The 18,043-nt window shown below is 44.1% G+C and overlaps 1 protein-coding gene across 6 annotated transcripts in view; it reads right to left on the bottom strand.

Annotated features, from left to right (window-relative positions):
- OSBPL5 (oxysterol binding protein like 5) overlaps window positions 1–16,236 on the bottom strand; it is a 134,384-nt gene extending 118,148 nt beyond the window's left edge. For 2 of the 6 annotated variants that reach the window (XM_058858676.1, XM_058858691.1), the window contains exons 1-2: window positions 15,187–15,291; window positions 14,697–14,879 (exon numbers count right to left, since the gene is read on the bottom strand). In XM_058858676.1, the coding sequence (XP_058714659.1) occupies window positions 14,697–14,792 (96 nt within the window). In that variant the 5' untranslated portion in view covers window positions 14,793–14,879; window positions 15,187–15,291. Of the gene's footprint in view, window positions 1–7,117; window positions 7,226–14,696; window positions 14,880–15,186; window positions 15,292–15,835 lie in introns of those variants that run through there. The other 4 variants (XM_058858683.1, XM_058858717.1, XM_058858701.1 and 1 more) reach the window with 4 other exon arrangements.
- Window positions 16,237–18,043: the final 1,807 nt, after the last annotated feature.

Genomic DNA, 18,043 nt, shown 5'->3' with positions numbered 1-18,043 from the left:
ATAATTTGTTCTGTGCTCCAACAAATGCCTTCCTCTGGCACTAACTTGGAGTGCAAAAGAGGATACTAAAGAGATATTGGCTCAATTGTGTGTTTCAACTAGGGCTGCCATGATTTGACATTCTGTAATCAATTTCACAGTATTTTTTTTTCCTGTTAAATCTCAGGGGACTGCTTTGAAAAAGTGTTTGTCAGTAAAACCTGAAAAAAGTCCAACCTTTTCTAGTTGGAGGAAAAAAAACCTTGGACATGTGTGTGGAACATGAGCTAGAACTTTAAAAATTTAACAGTAAAGAAGGCTTCTTAACCCCCCTCCTTAAAGTTCCTATTTTTAAACTGAGCTTCACAATTTCTAACATCCTCGAGATCTCCAAGACTGATGAAATTTTCCTGAATCTTTAATATTATTGTTAACAAATGGATGAGCAAGGTACTTCTTGAGAAGCATCGTCACAGCTATTTTGACTATACCCACACACTAGAGCTTTAATTTTGAACACCTAGTCAATATGCAATCTGTCTCTCCAGCTTTGAATTAGTCCCTGTCTCATTTAAATTTGGAAAAAAAAAAAAAGTTGGAAGAACAGCTAGCAGCCCCAAAATAGTGCACTATTTTGCCCACTCTCCTATCTCCCTTTAATTCTTAAAGGGCTGCAGTTCAATGCCCCACCGAGCTGCACATCCCTTCAGCTGCGTGCTTGCTCCTCTTCCCTCATATCCAACAGTTATGGAGCCTCTTAGGATGCTCCTCAGTCTATGAAACACAAAGAAGATGGACCAGCTTCCTCTCACATCAACTCAACTAGTCCCTGGATTTTATATGTGGGACACGGTGGTCTTGCACAAACAGATGTGCAGAAGAGCCTGATTATCCTGGCTTAGAAGGAACATCAAGTCACCTCCAGGAGAGTTAGGAACCCAGTGCCCACATTCTTTCAAGGGATTTTACAGAGCTCAGGAAGCCTCCCTTGATAAATCCCAGCCCAGATCAACGAAAATGAAAGCAGATGACAGGAAGAAGTTAAATGCTGCTATTGTAAAGCACCTTCTTAATTTACAGCACACCTCTGAAGCAGGAAGCAGCAATTAAACACCAGCCTTTGTAATTATAGCACAGGAGCCTGCCTCCACCCTCACAGCCAGCTGGAACTGCTTCCACTTCTGGAGAGCTCTTCAGCAGCCACGCTCACCCACAGTGATGCTGCAGTTCTCCATCCAGCTTATTACTGCCCCACACCACCAGCTCTGGGACCTGTCTGAGCAGCACCTTGCCCTGACTGGACAGGGTAAGGACTTTGGGATACTGCAATGCCAAATCTCAACAGCAGCAAAACAGGACAAGCATCTTGTTTCTCTTGAACTGAGGCAGCTGTGAGAGGAAGGCAAGAAGCTGGGGGAAACAAACATCACACAGTGAAATCTTCCTTGACTTCATCCACCAGATAAAAAAAAAAATAACAGGGCCTGTCCAGGGCCCACAGTCACTTAGACGCCAACCTGATTTATCAACAGTGATTTCTGCTCCTACACCAGCTGTTCAACTCTCTCCTGAGCAACTTGATTGGGAATTTTATACCCTGAATGGGCCATTTCAACAACAGTATATTACTAGCTTCTCACAAATGTTCATCTCTGCTTGAGGGAGGAACACTCATCCATCAAATACCTTGGTGCCTTCTCTGCTTGCCACTTGCTGCAACTATTTGCTTTGGCACAGCAGCTCTCTGGACAGCAAGCAGGCACACTGTCACTTTCCCCAGCGACAGCACTGAAAAAGGAAAGCATATAAATGATAGCAGTCTTGGGACTGCCTTCATTTATCCAGCAAGGAATGGGATTTTTTTGTGTGTGTGTCTCTAGTGCTATTTATTTTTTTAAAAGATGCTGCAGAACTGTTCCTAGTTTTGCTTGCTTCAGAAGGGACAGTGCTGAATATACACCATTCTAGGGGGCTTGGCAAATAAAACTTCAGGGAAGAAAACTTTTTCAGCACAAGCTACCTGTGTTCTGCACGTCCTGGGAGAGTCTGGGAAGATCCTCTGCCCTGTTTCCACACACATTTAGGATCATTTTACAGTTCTGGAGCAGCTGCCGTGTAGAATACCGGTAAATTCATGAACACCTAGTAAAGGGCATGTCCTGCTTGCACCTACAAACATGGTAAGCCCCCAGCATTGCATCACATTGTCAGTCCATGAAAGCTGCAAGGCTCAGAGAAACTGGACTGCAATGACAGCCCAAATGTGTATGAAGATAATGCATTTATATATTCAAGCCATGAGTACAACCCATGGGCTTGACTTCCTACTTGTTCCCATCATCCACCTGTGCCCGTTCCCCGGTATCCCCCCACTACCAACATAACTTCAGTGGGATTTAGATCAGGACTTAAATGGTTATACAGAATCAAAAAGAAAAAATCCATTTCAAGCCAAGAAGAGATTGGAAACAATCAATCAGTGTCTTTGAAAGTATTTAGATCACTTCTCCTGGGAAAGACTGCAGCAAACAAAGTGAACCAACATGTCTACCTGAGTAGGGTGCCTGAAGCTGCAGGAAGATAGCTGTGGAAATAAAGCAAAGGCTCTGGGCTGCTGCAAGACTAATTAAACCTTGATTTAACTGGGGCTGCATTTTTTAATCTGGATTTTATTACTACTAATGAGGAGAGTTGCTGAAGCATTTCTTAACATAATTTTATCCAGCAGCCCCTGGAATGTATTCAATGTCAATTGGAATCTTTTTCATGGGACAGACATGTACACTGGCAGCTTCTACCACTGACACAACACATCAACTCACATAAAGGAAAAAAAAAAATCACCATTAGCTAAAAATATCTGAATGAAAACAAAATAGTGTTTCAAATGCCATGGTATTACCCTGCCTTTCTTTCCTTGGCTCCTTCATTGTTTTCTATGGCCACTGACATAGCCTCTTACAGCTGCAAAAAACTGCCTGATTTCATATTAGTTTTTAAATAGCAGTGGGAGACATTTCCTTGAATTACATTTATGAAAGAATGCAACCTGATAAATTTCTTTTGTAAACAATCCTTCCAAAATCTATGAAGAACTACTGAATATATCAAAAAAAGGCCCAGTAAATAAGCTGTGAAAGAAACAATGGCAGGCATGACATATATTTCCCCACCACTTTCTACAAGCTGCTCATGAAGTCCAGTTTTAAGTGGGGTGGAGACAAGCCACAGAAATTCCTGGGATAACACTGGTGTCTGATAAATGAGAAATGTCACATCAATCCAACAGACCTGTAAGGAAGATGTGACTGTTCCATGCACACAGGCACCAACATGACACTGTGTGTTTGCCCCAGAACATCCTGCCCACCTGCTCCCTTCCTGTTCAACTCAAACCTTCCTAAAATTAGGACCATTTCTCCATTCTCATTTCAAGTTTCCACCTTTATCTCTCAGCTTGCCAGTACTGGTTAAACAAAGAATTTAGGAGCGGAAATGACTGTATTCTGTGAGAGACACACTCCAGAGAGCAGGAGGATGAGCACACAAACCCAAACAGAGCAGCACCGGATGCTTTCACAAGGGAAACCTTCTGCATCCTTTCTTACAGTAGAAATGAGCACAGGGAGGAAAGAATGACCTCCAGACATAAGTCATCCTAAGACAGTTACTTTAAAGGCAAAGCTCAAGATTTTGTACTTTTTGTGCTAAACACAAACCCTTAGGGGCTTTCTCTGAAGTCTGCTTAGGTATCCTGCACACATATGCAAGTACAGAAACACACTACATTATCCTGCACAATCTTTTAAAACATTTAAATACAAAAGACTAGAAGAGGAGACATGAATGTGATTCCCCACATTCCTTGGGATGGCAGGGATGCTCCTTTAGACCCCTCACAACCAGTGGGTTGCTCCAGCTCCAGCATATTTCAGCATTTTACAAGGCATCGGCCATGGCCAGGACCAACATATATAATGCTCTGTAAAAAAGTAAAACCCACCAAGTTCCCCAGGAGTGCTGAAGTAATTCAAACGGAAAAACAGCATTTTTAAAAAATAGATCTATTTCACGTGGATTTGGCTTGTTTCCAACATAAATTAATAGCAATATTTAATTACTGAGTAGATAAATATGCAGCGTCTGTCTACTGGACTTTCATATAACAACACTGCAAAATCCTAAAAAAACCTGATTCTACCTGCCAGAGACTACAAAAGCTATATGCCCCCCAATACAGACCTTTCTACATTCCCTTTTTTGAAAGTATTTACATTCAAATTAATTTTGAATTTGGCAGTAAGGGCTACAGTACACAATCCTTCTGTCCACCATGGCCATATAATTGTTATAATTCAGCTTTTTTAGGCATGCATTCTTAGGTATCTACAGAGATGCTTTAGGGAAAAGTAGCAGCAAATACCCTGCTGCAAGAGAAACAAGCCAGCACTCCTCTGCAAGACACTTTTGTTCATTTTCTGTAACAAAAATACATCAGCTCTGCTGCTTCTTATGCAAACAAACTACCCTAATTGACAGCACTAACACTCATCAGCCTGCCCCCACAAACGGTAACTTTTTCCCTCTGAGCTCCCTCACATCCACCCAAGCTCCCCATGATGGATGGTGTCCAAGCATCTCCAACTTGATTGCTGATGCTTATCCACTGCCCAGCCACTACTGCTATATTTAAGCCAGAGCCTTGCTTCACACAGAGTGACCTCTGTATCAGACAGCACTACTTGGGGTTACAAGAAAAAAACAGCACTGCCGTTTCAAGCTCAGGCATCTCAGAGACAAAAATAAATGGGGAAGTTTTCAGGGAAACTAAATAAATAAATAAAATGTTGTGTTTAACTGAATTACTGTGCTTTAGACATTACATAGCATTCTTAACAGGTAACATGGAAAGCCATTCCTAAAAATTAGAAATATGTAACATTTTGTGAACCCTGGACTATTTTGGCCTTTTAAATCAACTTAATGTCTCGTTATTCAAGTATCAACTTCTCATAATTTCTTTCTGCTACTACATTTAATATCCAAGGGACACTTCCTTCTTGCATTTTCCCCATACCCTGCTTCAGGAAAGGACAAGTCACTGGAATAGGGACCAGCAACATCAAAAGAAAGCCACTTTTTCATTTTTATGCATTTGTACCAGCTGGTAATTCATCGTTTACAAAGCTGGGAATGGCTAAAATTTTGTTCCAAGGAAACCATGCTCTGTTTAATAATGAGAACAATAAAATGCCATGATTTGTAGGAAGCAACTTTTTCCCTTGACCTTTTTATTACTGGCAAAATGTCAGCAGATTATTGAAGTGCAGAGAGCACAATCCATGATAAATAACTTTGTGTTGCCACATACCAGACCAAAACGCCCCCTCCTCCCTGTCCAGACACAAAACCTTAGCTTTCCAAAACAGCTCTGATTTATAAAGAATTATAGATAACTAACAGAGTCTGAATGCCAAGTGCAATACCGTGGGTGAACAGGGCTTGCTCAATTCCTGGAAGCATAAACAAGGGGGGAAGGAACAAAAGGAGCAAGAGCCAGAATGCAGCCTTACTTCTGTCTTTGACAGCTGCAAGATCACTGCTGACATAACACATGCAATCTTCATCCTTACCTGAAATACAGCAGCATGAAAAATTGGAAAGGACCCAGCAATAAACCATGAGGCTGTCTTCAAGTCTTAAATCAACTGCAATGAGACTTAAGATGTTCAACCTACTTAACTAATCAAAGACATTTTAGGGATCACCTCATCATAGCCTGTAATCACTTAGAGGGAAAAGATGTCAGAAAGATGGAAAAAAGAAGGTAGATAAATGTCAGATTAGAGAGAAAGCACATACCTTTTACTGTAAAGAAAACTACCATTTGCACACATTTCTGAAGAGCGCCAAAGAATCACCACCAAAAAGTAGAACACACTACCTGCCTAAGGAGTTTAACCAGAAATCACTGGATGTAGAAATCTCAGGCAAAAATCCTTGCAGATGCAAAGTCAAATAAGATCAACAGGACTGATACAACTGGCTTGAAAATCCAAGATGCAAAGAAAAGCTACGTTGTCCAGAAAGCAAACTCCAGCCTTCCTACCTGAGCCCACTTTCTCACCACATAAACACCTTAGGAGATCACCAATGCCAAATGTGGCAGAGCCTCTTTCCAGCTGCCTGAGCCCTGCACCTCACTCTGCTGTAATCAAGCAGCAGAGCAGCCTGCGACGGGCAGCTCGTGCTGCTTGTTAAACATTTCTAGTCCCAAAACACTGCATTTCCTCTCCACTTAACTTTTCTAAGGTCCACTTCCAAATCAGCCTGAAGAAAATATTGTTTTACTGACTTCAGTGAAATAAACCTTTTTATTATTTCACATGCCGTTTCATTTCCTGGTACTCAAAGCTAAATGGCACAGATATTTACAGTACTGGGAGTCTCATCTATAGCACATCTAAGACAGCCTCACTGAGCCAACAATTAAAGTAGGACTGCCCATTAAAAACACTACAGGATAATTCCAGGCTTCCTACGGGCACCATCTATGTGTGCAGCGCAGCTCATTTTCTACGCATTATTAAAAGCTACACTACTCAACTCACCATTTAATTTCAATGTTAAATGAAAGCAAAAAGCATGACAAAAGAATGGTAGTGAATAAAAAATAAAGAAAAAATATGTACCTGAAGACTTCCTAGTGGTTTTATCCAGAGAGGAAACAGGCATACTCTGGCTGGAACTGGGCCAGCAGACAATGCCAAATAACCCCAAGAAGGGATCAGACCCTCTCCCTGCCTTCATAACAGAGCCCTGTAGGCCAACACATGAAAATAAATAAAATCCAACCGCAAAACTTACTTTGTTATTTTTCCGGTGCAGACAGAGGCACAGAGGTGCAAGTAATCTCCCCACAGCTACAGCAGGCCTGGGATGGAAGCAGGAACTAACAGTGATCTCCCGATTTCAAAGCCAAATGCCCTAACCACAAAATTAACCTACTTGCATTGCCTCAACCTGTCTCAGTCTAGAAGAACCAAATTACTGGAGAAGGGAACGAGGGAGAAAAGGGAAGAAAACAGAAGGTTTATCAGGAATATTTCTGGTCCACCTGGGAGCAAACACTGCTTACCTTGCTCCCCCATAATTGCACTCCAATCAATTTGGAACAGTGGTATGAAGTTCAGCGCTCAAAATACTCAGCTTTTTGAGAGTTCAAGCAAGGCTGACACAGACCTTCTCTTAAAGCAAGAAAAAGCCCCATATTGCTTAATGCTTTTTATACAGAGGCCTGGAATGCTCAAGAGAGTAAATAATTCACACATTGCCTTTCCCCAGGGGCTCACATCTAGCCCAGATCACAAGTGTCAAGTATAATCACATGCACTCCTGATAGACTTTGAGAGGTAAGAGCATGGCACGAGTGCACCTCCCAGGAGATAAATGCTTGTATGGGACAAGTCCCTGTAGATGAACTTGGCAGCAGCCCCAGCAGGACAGCAAGAGGAGCCAGCGCAGGAAACACTGCACAGTGTCTTGGACCCCAGCGTACAGAGGTGAAGAAACGAGGGAACATGCTTTGGATTTCCCCTTAACAGCTTCAACTTCCAAAGACACGGTGAAATCCTGCCCCAGATAAAACACTTTTATCCACATGGAGAGGCAGGGTGCACCTACAGCAGCACCACATTGAAAGCGGCATAAAAGATGTCATTCTCAACTGCATCAAATATGCCAAGACAGTGAGCTGGTGTGTTTTTACATGGGCTACACAACTCTACACACCTTATGATTTGCTCAGGCTCTCAAACAAGGGCAATGGAGGGAAGCAACAGCACAAGCTGCCGCCGCTCCGGCAGGGGAAGAGCAGCAGAGGCGGGAGCTGGCGGATGGCACAGAGAGCTGGGCTGCACCCACTCAACTTGCCCGGGGACTTGAGATGTTGCAACTTGCTCCAAGCAGAAAAGAGCAGCAAACCACGGCTTTCTCTGCAGTGTGGGCAAAGCACGGAGGGTGCAGAGCCTCCAGGGAGCCATGCTACACTGCAGTGCCTTCAGAGCTGCAGTGGCATTCGCTGTGTGTGCCCCTGCCTATGTAGCTCCAGGTTTGGCTGGAGGGTGCAATCTGGTTCTTCATTCTGTTCCCACAGTCATTTTCACTTGGAGTGCATGCTGATTCCTTTCATAAACTGCTGCATCCCTGAGGTACACAGGGCAGAAAACTCTTCTATCAAAACCTGGGAGTCAGCAATAGAGAGGGAAAAATAAATTATTAAGGACCACATTGGGGCAGGTTTTCTTTCTTTCTATCTCAAGCAAAACTTAAATCACTTCTTCCTTCCCCCACTGTGGCTATGGTAATAATGCACAACTATTCATTATCCTCATCTTAACTAGAAAAGCCTCTTTCAATTTAGCACTTAATATAATTACGGCAAATTAAACGGTGTCTAGAAAAAGTCTTACCTTTTCAGAGCTATTATCTTACGTCTATGAAACTCTATCAGTTAAAAGTGAAGCTAGCTATTAAACAATAAAGATTTGTAGCTATTCAGTGAGCAGAAAAGTGAGATGTTCAGTGGAAAATTGTTCAAATTCTATTTCTAAATTCAAAACCACATCTCCAAGGGAAAATGGGAGAATCTCATTAATGGTATTGCAGTGTCCCTCTCGCATTGCAGAGATAGTACTTGAGCACCAATTCTCTGTTCACTTCCCTTCACCTCAACAGTTTTGTTTTTTAATATGAGGGGGAAAAAAAACTCTGCACTTTAGAAAATCATGAGGTAAATTATTGTCTTTGTGTGCTTTCAACAAAAGCTTTCTCTGGCTAGTGATATATCATTAATGTGATTTCTCCAAGAGACATATAGAATAAAAAGCACTTGGCTGCCATGAAGTCAATGGGAAAACACACAGCCTTTGAGAGGGTCATGGTAAACAAAAAATAAAAGCCATAAATTTCTACACTGCTACTCTGAGGAAAAAAAAAAAAAAAAAGACAAAGCCTCTACAACAGGTACTCAAGAGAGGCATTTGGTAAATGGTTGTTCTGTGCTCTCCTAAATTAATCAAACCCTGGCTTGTCAATGGAGTGATATCAGAAGCATTATTTTTAACTCAACATAAGCAAACCAGCCATCAGGAATAAAATATTAAGCAGGAAATATCTTTAATATATTGTTTTTCAACAATTGGGAGAACATTAGTAATAATTAGCAGCCAGCACTGGAAGTGCTCTCTGCTAACTGTGCATCTTGTGGATAACAGCAAGTCTTATGTTAACACAATGATGTCAGCTGACAACAGCTTTATGACAGAGAACAGCATATTGTGCATTTCTGGGGAAAAGAACCTTCAGTGCTTTGGGTATTATTATGGTTAAATTGCTTCTGAGTCACACTCTGTTGTTGCTCAATGTTTCTCACTTGGTCCCTACCTACCTACCTTTCATTTCCTCCTGGGGATGCACCTGTTCAAAGAGAATAAAACGGGCACTGTTGCACCCACTGTATTAGCTCATTTAGACAAGTTATTCACTATCTTGCTTACATAATGAGATTATTTTTATTTATTTTACTGAGCAGCCCAGCATAATCCAAGACAATACTGCTCTAAATATTGTGTGAATTTCCAATAAGAGAAACAAAGACACCAAAGAATGTAATCCAGTCAGAGAGAGGATGAAAAAGGCATGGAGAGCTGATATTAACACCCCGGCCATGTATCTTCTCAGGGTACTCCGAAATGAGAGACCCTACACTGCACTTCTCAGATATACTCATGGCTGGAGGATCCTCCCAGCTTCTCAGCACACCTCACCCTCTTGGAAAAGAAAGCTTTCAGCACCTACGCTGAGGGATTCCACAAGCCAGGACTTGAACACCAGCTTGGGAAAAACCAGGTTAGAAGTCTGACAGTCTAGGCTTGGTTGAAGCAGCCTTGTCCACAAGTGGAGCTCCCCAAGTTTACTGCAGTCCATAGGTGTATGAATAAATGAGTGCAGTATTAATAAATGACTGCAGGTGTGCCAAGGTGCCTCCCATGACCTGGAGGACAGAGAGAAATTCAGGCAGTAACAGCCTGATTTGATTACAGGCAACAAAGCCTGGGTGGTTCATCAGTCAAAAAAAAACCCCAAAACAACCAAACCAAAAAAACCCCACAAACCCAAAAAACACTCTCAACAGCCAAGAAATCTGGCCTTGTTTGAATCCACTGAACCTGAATTAATACAAAACAAAAAAGTCTTATACATGATTATATACATTCTATCTCCAATGAGAAAGGTTACAAAGGCAGAGCATGGCAAGGAGGCTGGGGCAAATGACAGATGTTAAAATGGAAAAATGAAAATCTACTATAAACAAAACTGAAAAATACAAACACTGTGTATTTCATATCTAACACACCTGTGTCCTGCTCTAGATTACAATAACAGAACTCCATGGAAGGCAGTTAAAATTACTGCCTTGCCCACTAATGCTGTTATTTGTACAGTGCATTCAGTGCTCACTGAAAGCCTTCATAGTCCAAGTAAGGATTTACAAATTTACAAAAAAAAAAAAAAAATATATATATATATACTGCTTAGACCTGAACTGTCTTTGACCCACATATGAAAAAAAAGGTCATGAAATGATCTGCAAATCCAGATTACTTTCCTTAGTAAGGGAAGGGAAAAAAATAATTCACTGCATCAGCAATTGTCAGGCTTGCAGCACTGAGGTTCTTTTTCAAGGCAACACAGCAAGAAAAGACAGAGAGATTCATTTTATAAAATGTAAATCTCATTTATTTGCATCCATGCCAGGAGCCAGAATAACCACCCTGACAGAGCATTAATTCCAGTGGCAATTTCACATTCACATTTCAGGGGTTTTACAGATGAGCCAGTAAGAGCTCCCCAGATGAACTCTGCAATGTTTGATAAAGTGTATAAAAGCCTTGGTCACCTACTATTACATAAAAGTGAGTCTCTCCTGATGCTGGAGTCATACCAAAAAGAAAAAGTGCAAAAATATCAAAACAGTAACAAAAAAAAATTCAATTGTTATTTTCATTCTGCCAGGATTACTCACAATGATCAACAGTTACCCACACCACACAACAGAGCAGAATTCCCTTCCTCTCCTCATTGGGACATGGCAATTTATTGCTGTGAGGAGAGAATTCCCTGTCATTTTACCCTGAGAAAAGAGCAAATCAATTCAGCAATGCAGTGCTAACATAGGCTTTGCACTCTTAACTGGCATACAACAACACAGGTAACAAAAGCCAAGCTGCCTCTGCAGCACTGAAGGTGGGAAGGAACAGTGACACTACAACAGCAGTCTGGAACAAAATGCATTGGCATGAAAATTAAATTGCCTTTCAGAGCAATCTCATGATTTTGCCAAGAAAAAACTGAAAGAGAGCTATCAGGACACTGCTTTTGTGCCTGAAGTGCAGGGACACAGAAGGACCAAGCTCACATTTAAGCTTTGCACTCAACACAGAATGAGACATTTCATCCCTCGATGCCTCTCTGCCACATCTGATAGATAAGCAGCAAGTCTGCTTTTATCTTGGCCTCTGCTGATCGATTTAGACAGCACACCCTTCAGGACTCTACTACAGTAGCATTCCAGTTTGGGAATACACACAAAATAGCTATTACATTATTCCTTGGGGGAACAATTTCACATTGATTGATTCACTGACAGATTAGATAGGATGAAGCAGGCAAGCCCCATGTTGAGTTTCCCCCCTCTATGCCTCCCCCCTCCCCCAAGGCGACCTGCACACTACCCAGTTTATTAAGGATTTCTCTTTTGCCTGTAAGTACTTCTTTTCTGGCCTTTAGCTGGTTAATTTTTCACTGATGGTATAATCATGCGAATGGTAACTGGGTTGCCAAAACACTCAAACTCATACAGCCCTGCAGTCAATTCCCAGTAAACTGAAGCTTGGCATGGAGTTTAACAAAACACATATAAAAACTACGGTCAAGGAGACTGCCAGCATGGTAAAGTTATTGATATTGGAACAGAGCACAGACTCAGTGACACACTGCGAAAGGAAAGCCCAGATATACAACTGCCTGTTTATTAAACAAAGATGAGAATTGAGCCTTTTCAGTTCAGACTTTGATTTATACACCTATAAATCCTTCAATGTGAAAGGAGCATAAAGGAAAACGTGGCACAATTTCAACTGTAGCTCTACAAACACTACAGAAAACTGAGACTAAAGAACAAGGGATATGCCCATGGTTTTTATGCAGCTTGAAAGAAATTAAAAACACCACCACACAAGCACCTGGACTATCCTAACCTAAAAAAAAAACATTAATCCCCCTTTCACATCACTCTCTTGTGATGGGCAGAAACCATTTACAGGTAACTCTTACTAGCCTGCTGTTAGCTCCTCCCAATTTTACAGAACAGTCCCCTTTAGTCCCTTGATCTTTTTGTATTACACAGATGCATATACAATACCTAGAGCCCAATGCAAGCACAACACTCCTACGCCTTGAGCAGAGAAAGAGGATTCTTTTTAATTAAGAAATGTGGAAACCTGGGCAGGTTGTACACTGCTCCTTAGTCCTCCACAGAGGCTCAGCAGCTACTTATCAAAAGGATGTTTTTCAGGATGGTTGTCTCCTTCCTCCTTCATTGCATGACCAGAAAGAGCCACAGTGGTAGGGAGAAGCTAGGATGAAGGCAGAACCTGTGATTTAGACACAGCACTGTACAATTAAATGCACCATAACCGCACAGCTCCAAAATGAGGGCTGAGCAGCACCTGGGAAGAGTTTGCTCAGTCTCAAGATGCCTGGTGCTCTAAAGCACAGCATAAACACCATCAGTGACAGTCAGGAGCCTGCATAAAGAGTGAGCAAGCCCAGACCCACACCGAGACACACTGGTATAGCAGGTCACTGTCATTCCTGCTCAAACTCGTGTGTATTTGGCATTTGGATTGTTCCCATTTCCCAAGCTGCTTCTTGTGTTTTCTTTACCTTAGTAACCACAGCAGGCATGCACAAACACCTACAGTGTGCTGCCAGAGACATCTCATGTTGAGCAGTGGAGGCGTGAGGAGCAGCATTTTTGGCTGAGAAAACACTGTGCTGCTAATGCTCCAAAGGCAGGCAGGTCAAGAGAAAAAACACCAAATGCAGCTTTTCCCCCAAATAAAACAGGAGATCAAATAGCACAAATCTGTACAGCTGCAGAGGGAGGTCTGTGCTCTGCAGCTCAGAAGCAGCAAGGCCCTGCTGACACACTTCAGGGCAGTTTCATTTTTACCTCTTCAGCCCCAGATCCAGAAAGAGCCTCAGATCCACTAAAAGACTTTCAGCACTGGCAATGCTGAAAATCTCACAATTGCCTCCAGCAGATAACAGCTCCCTTGGACATGAAGTGAGTCTAACCCAATTCAGATGAGCTTAACTGAAATTTTTATGATCTATGAACATAATAAGAATTAGTCGAGTCTCAGTCTTACTCTGAGCATGACACACTGATTTCAAACACTGCACATTACAGATTATAGGAATGGTCTTTCCCTGGAGATATCCTGGATTCCAAACCACAGCACTGTATCAGACACAGAGCCATTTTAATCCTGCTGTAGCCAAGAAAGCACCTTGAGAAATACCTAATTCAGCAATAGAAACTGAACCACCTGTACTGCACAAGCCTCCCTCCCACTCACCTGATGAATCAGTGTTGCAATAAAGCACATGAAAATTAAATTAAGCACCACAAAAAGATTAGAGCAGTAAATCCGCTTTCAGTTACTTTCATGCATCACCATGATTAAATCATTCCTTAGGTTCACATTGTCCACTTCAAACCCAAATAGGCGGAGTGCAGGACTATGGCCTGCATTTTCTCCCATGAGTCAGAGAACTGCTGTCTGTACCTCCATCAGTAGTGCCACAAAGTAACCCCTGGAGCTGAATCTGACTCCCTTGCTGCCCCCACGTCCTTTTAGCCCAGCTCTGTCCCCCTCCTTGCCAGCCAGGGTGGGGGATACTCCCAGGGTCACCTATTGTCCCACTGGGAACTGCCCAGCTGAGAACACCCATTCTCTTCTTTGGGCAAGAATTCTCTTACCACACACAGAGCCAGGCTTGAGGCTTCTGCCTCCCCCTCCCCACTCATACCTTTTTGGAAACCTTCTGTCAAGGAGGAAAGGAGGCAGCTGGGGACACATCCAGTGCAGTGGCTGTCCTCTGCTGTACAGAGATTGCTGAATACTGTTGTTATCTCGTACATCAATGCAAAGAAGGGGAAGGAATATTTTGACAACAAAGATACTGCTGCAGCTGGATGAAGCGAGGAGGTGACTACACAGTTTAAGGAACTTTCCCCCTCACTTACGTTAAACAATTGTTTCACACTACAACACTTCAGGTTTGCATAGCACTTGAAAAATACGGTTTCTGATCCAACAGACAGTTGCATGTGCTTACGTGTTTCTTTCTCCAGGAATGCTGCCTTGCTTCACTTAGTGCAAGCTAAAAGCATTTCCAAACATAGGTTTCCAAAGTCTGGTTTTTACATAGCCATGCCTATGGTCTCCACTATGGTATCTGAAGAAGCGCCTATAGGAAAGGTAATTACTATCGTCAGTTAAATGTAGCAAATTAGCAACAGTGCAGGCTCCTTCCTAGCTCCTCACCATGCTGGAAGAAATACAATAAAAATGCATTCCACCTACCAGATATGCCCACATGTCTAAAGAAATCAGGTCTCCTTGACAGCACGCCATCCCACATGCCACACCGGCCGCTTGCTGGCCCCCCAGCCCTGCCATGCCGAGATGTCGGGGGGCAAGGGGGTTCACCCCGCAGCTCCCGTAGCCAAACCCCGAAAGGCACACGTAGAAACGGCGACGCACAACCTGGGCACAAAGCACGGGCAGAGGCGGCAGGGTTACCCTCCCAGAGCTGCCAGCGCTCAGACCCTCGCTGAAATCACACCGCTCGCAGCCGACTCTGAGGTACCACGTTATACTTAAAAATAGGCAGCCTGGCAGCGCGGGGGACAAGAACAGCTAGCATGGGAGGCGGGGGAATGGATTTATTGGAATAATTTAGGGCAAGGGGGGAACGGTATTTGTTTTTATAGGTTATTTTGGGAGGATGGCTTTGGGGCTTCGGGGGAGGACGTGGCTTTTGGGGGGAGGTGGAATGTCCGGTGCGCCTTACCTGGCCGGGACGGCCGAGCCCCCGCGCGGTGCCGCGCTCAGCACGCCGCGCCCCGCCGCCGCCGCCGCATCGCCGGGACACGCGTGGGACGGGAGCGGGGACACGCGTGGGCCCCGCCGAGCCGCTCCCCCGGCGGCACGGAAAGCGCGCAGCGCCGGGCCGCGGCCGGACAGCTGCTCGGGGGAGGCGGCGGCAGGAAATACCAAAAGACTGATCCAACCACGCTAGGGAGAGAGGGAGGGAAGAGAGAGGGGAATGGAGAAGAAAAATAGAGGGAGAAAAAATGAAAACGGAGGGGAGGGAAAAAAAAAAAAAAGATAAAAAAGGGAAGGAAACGTGCAAAATCCGGGTGGGATCGGCGCGGAGCGGGCGCGGAGCTCGGGTCCCCGCGGGAGCGCCCCCGGCGAGCGCCCCGGCCTCTCCCGGCCGGAGCTCGGTTCTATTGGGTTTGTTATTCCCCCCCACACTCCCCGCAGTTTGTGTCTTTCTTCTCGGCACAGGGAGAGCCTGAAGCCAAGGCAGAGTAAATAAAGCAAAACCACCAACCCCTTGAACTAAACAAGAATCAAGCGGACCCCCCGGCCAGCAAGCAGCGAATCATCCCTGGGGTTCGCTGACGCCACGCGCAAGATAATGGAGAAAAGCCAACCTGGAGGAATCACCACGCAGAAGCCCTGCAGCTGCAGGAGCACTTTGTCTCAGCATCCAGCCACACGCCTCCGCCGACGCCGTGCCTCAAAGGCGCCCATGCAATATGCAGCCCTGACACGCAGCTGGGCACGCTCCCAGCTTCGCCTGTGCATCCAGAGCGAAAAATCAATCCCATGGCAAGCACGGACCCCTAAGCTCCTCCAGACGAAGAGGACAGTCCAATCATCGCATCCCTGGCCTGCCTGCCCTTCGGGGGAGGGATGACTTTACAAGCAGCAGACTATCTAGTAAAGCATCACGGCAGAAAACGAGCCAGCCACACGCATTTAACTGCTGCTTCCTCTCGCCTCCACTCTGCGGGTCCCACGGTTCAGCGCTGGACCAAGAACAGGAAGCCAAGCAGGACTTCACACCTCCTTCATCTCCATGGGAAGAGGGGTAGTAGAGTTAAAAGGCACCCAAACTTTCTGAAACCAAAAATCACATGAGGGGATAATGTGACCAACATGAGTCTGACTTGCATCACTAAAGTTTGAATCACCCACGTACAGCTGAAGCTTTGGTACAAAATACAGCATGAAGCTCAGACTCATGCTTCTGAAACCAGAAGCATAAAATCACGTGCCTGAAGTGCTTTACTACCCCACCCTTCACAGAAAAAGCCAGATCCTTTTTCTCTTTACTGTGTGCAGAGGCTGAACCAAGACAAAGATCACCAGTTCTGATGTTCCTCATACCACACCAGAAGCCAACTTCCAGCACGAAAAAGCAGCAATTGATTACTTGAAAAGGTCTCCCACATCTTCGTGAAAAGTCCTGAATCCATCCCAAGCTGCAAGCTCAACTTGGACCAGGACACAATTTCTCTCAGTTACTGCCTCCAGCCCATGCACAGACTACAAGGCTTCCCCCTGCATCACTGATAGCCATGTCAGAATGCCAGTCGAGGTAGCTGATTTTCTCCTGGAGAGCTCAATGGGCCATAGAGCACAATGCACTATACCTAGCTAGAAGTAGAGCATGGTGCTGGAAGGAGATGTCACCATCTATTTTTGCTCTTTCCTGGAAAGAAAAGCACTATAAACACATCATAAACTATGAACAGCTCACACAGCCTAAGCTGTCCTTACTATTCAAGAGTCACCCCAGCCCTTCTCTACCCATTAAATAAGCCCCTGAATCACTTGCATAGGGCAGGTGAGTTTAAGTTCACCTGTATTTGTTGTGATTTCTGCTATCATCTGCAAGTTGTGGAGAGTTGTCATGATTCCAGCTGCCTTCAAGTTGGTCGGGATTTTCACTTAATCCTCACCAAAATTTTACCCTGAGGGCAAGCCTGTACTGTGCAATAGGGCAGGGCACTGCATGGAGATGCCAAGTCCTCTCATCACCCTGGCTCTGGGCACTGCCAGGTTGAGCCATCCTCTTAGAGAGTGAAGCAGCTCACCCTGCCTCATACTGCCTTCTCACTCTCCCTGCTGCCTCCCGTCCTGTCTGTTCCAGGCCACACTGGGGTCCTTTCTGTGTCCTCTATGCCCTTCACCTTCTGCTTTTAGAGCTGGAACACTTAAATGCAGCCAGGTAGTTTCCAGCACTTTGTCTGGTACAAATGGCTTTTTAACTAAACCATGGGTTTGACATTGGTCTAGCTGTCTGTATCCAGACTGGCTCTGTCCCACCACGGCTTCTTGGCTACTTCGATACAGAGATCTGCAGTTTTTAGCACCCTATGTGAATCTCAGTGGGACTTAGAGTTCACTTCCCAGGGATTTCCATTTTGAACATTTTAAAAAACCCTTCTAAAAGTGTTTCAGCTAAAGATTTCTACTAAATTATTTGCTTATCAGGCATTCATTCCATGATTACTAGTGTTTCATCCATTCACATTGCCACACACCACCCATTTGATAAAAAACTGAGCATCCAAAATGATTTCTGTCAAAACAGTTAGAGACCCTGATAAAGAATAATACATTATGTTTTTCTGTGTGTTCTAGGACAGTGCTTGAGGCATTAGTGATACACAGAACAGAATACTTGTCAGTAAAATTGTCAAAATTTTGTCAATTGCACCATGAGAGAAAATTTACCTCAGACTGATGCTTTGCATCATGCAGCCATGACATTTCTTATGGCCCAGGGAGCCCTGAACTTGAATTTGCTGTCTTCAGACCTTGCATCAGATGGGTCCTCTGGGTTAGAGCAT

The sequence above is a fragment of the Poecile atricapillus genome, chromosome 1 (assembly GCF_030490865.1).
Source record: "Poecile atricapillus isolate bPoeAtr1 chromosome 1, bPoeAtr1.hap1, whole genome shotgun sequence".
Lineage (NCBI taxonomy): Eukaryota > Metazoa > Chordata > Aves > Passeriformes > Paridae > Poecile > Poecile atricapillus.
This window is presented reverse-complemented; position numbering and strand designations above follow the sequence as displayed.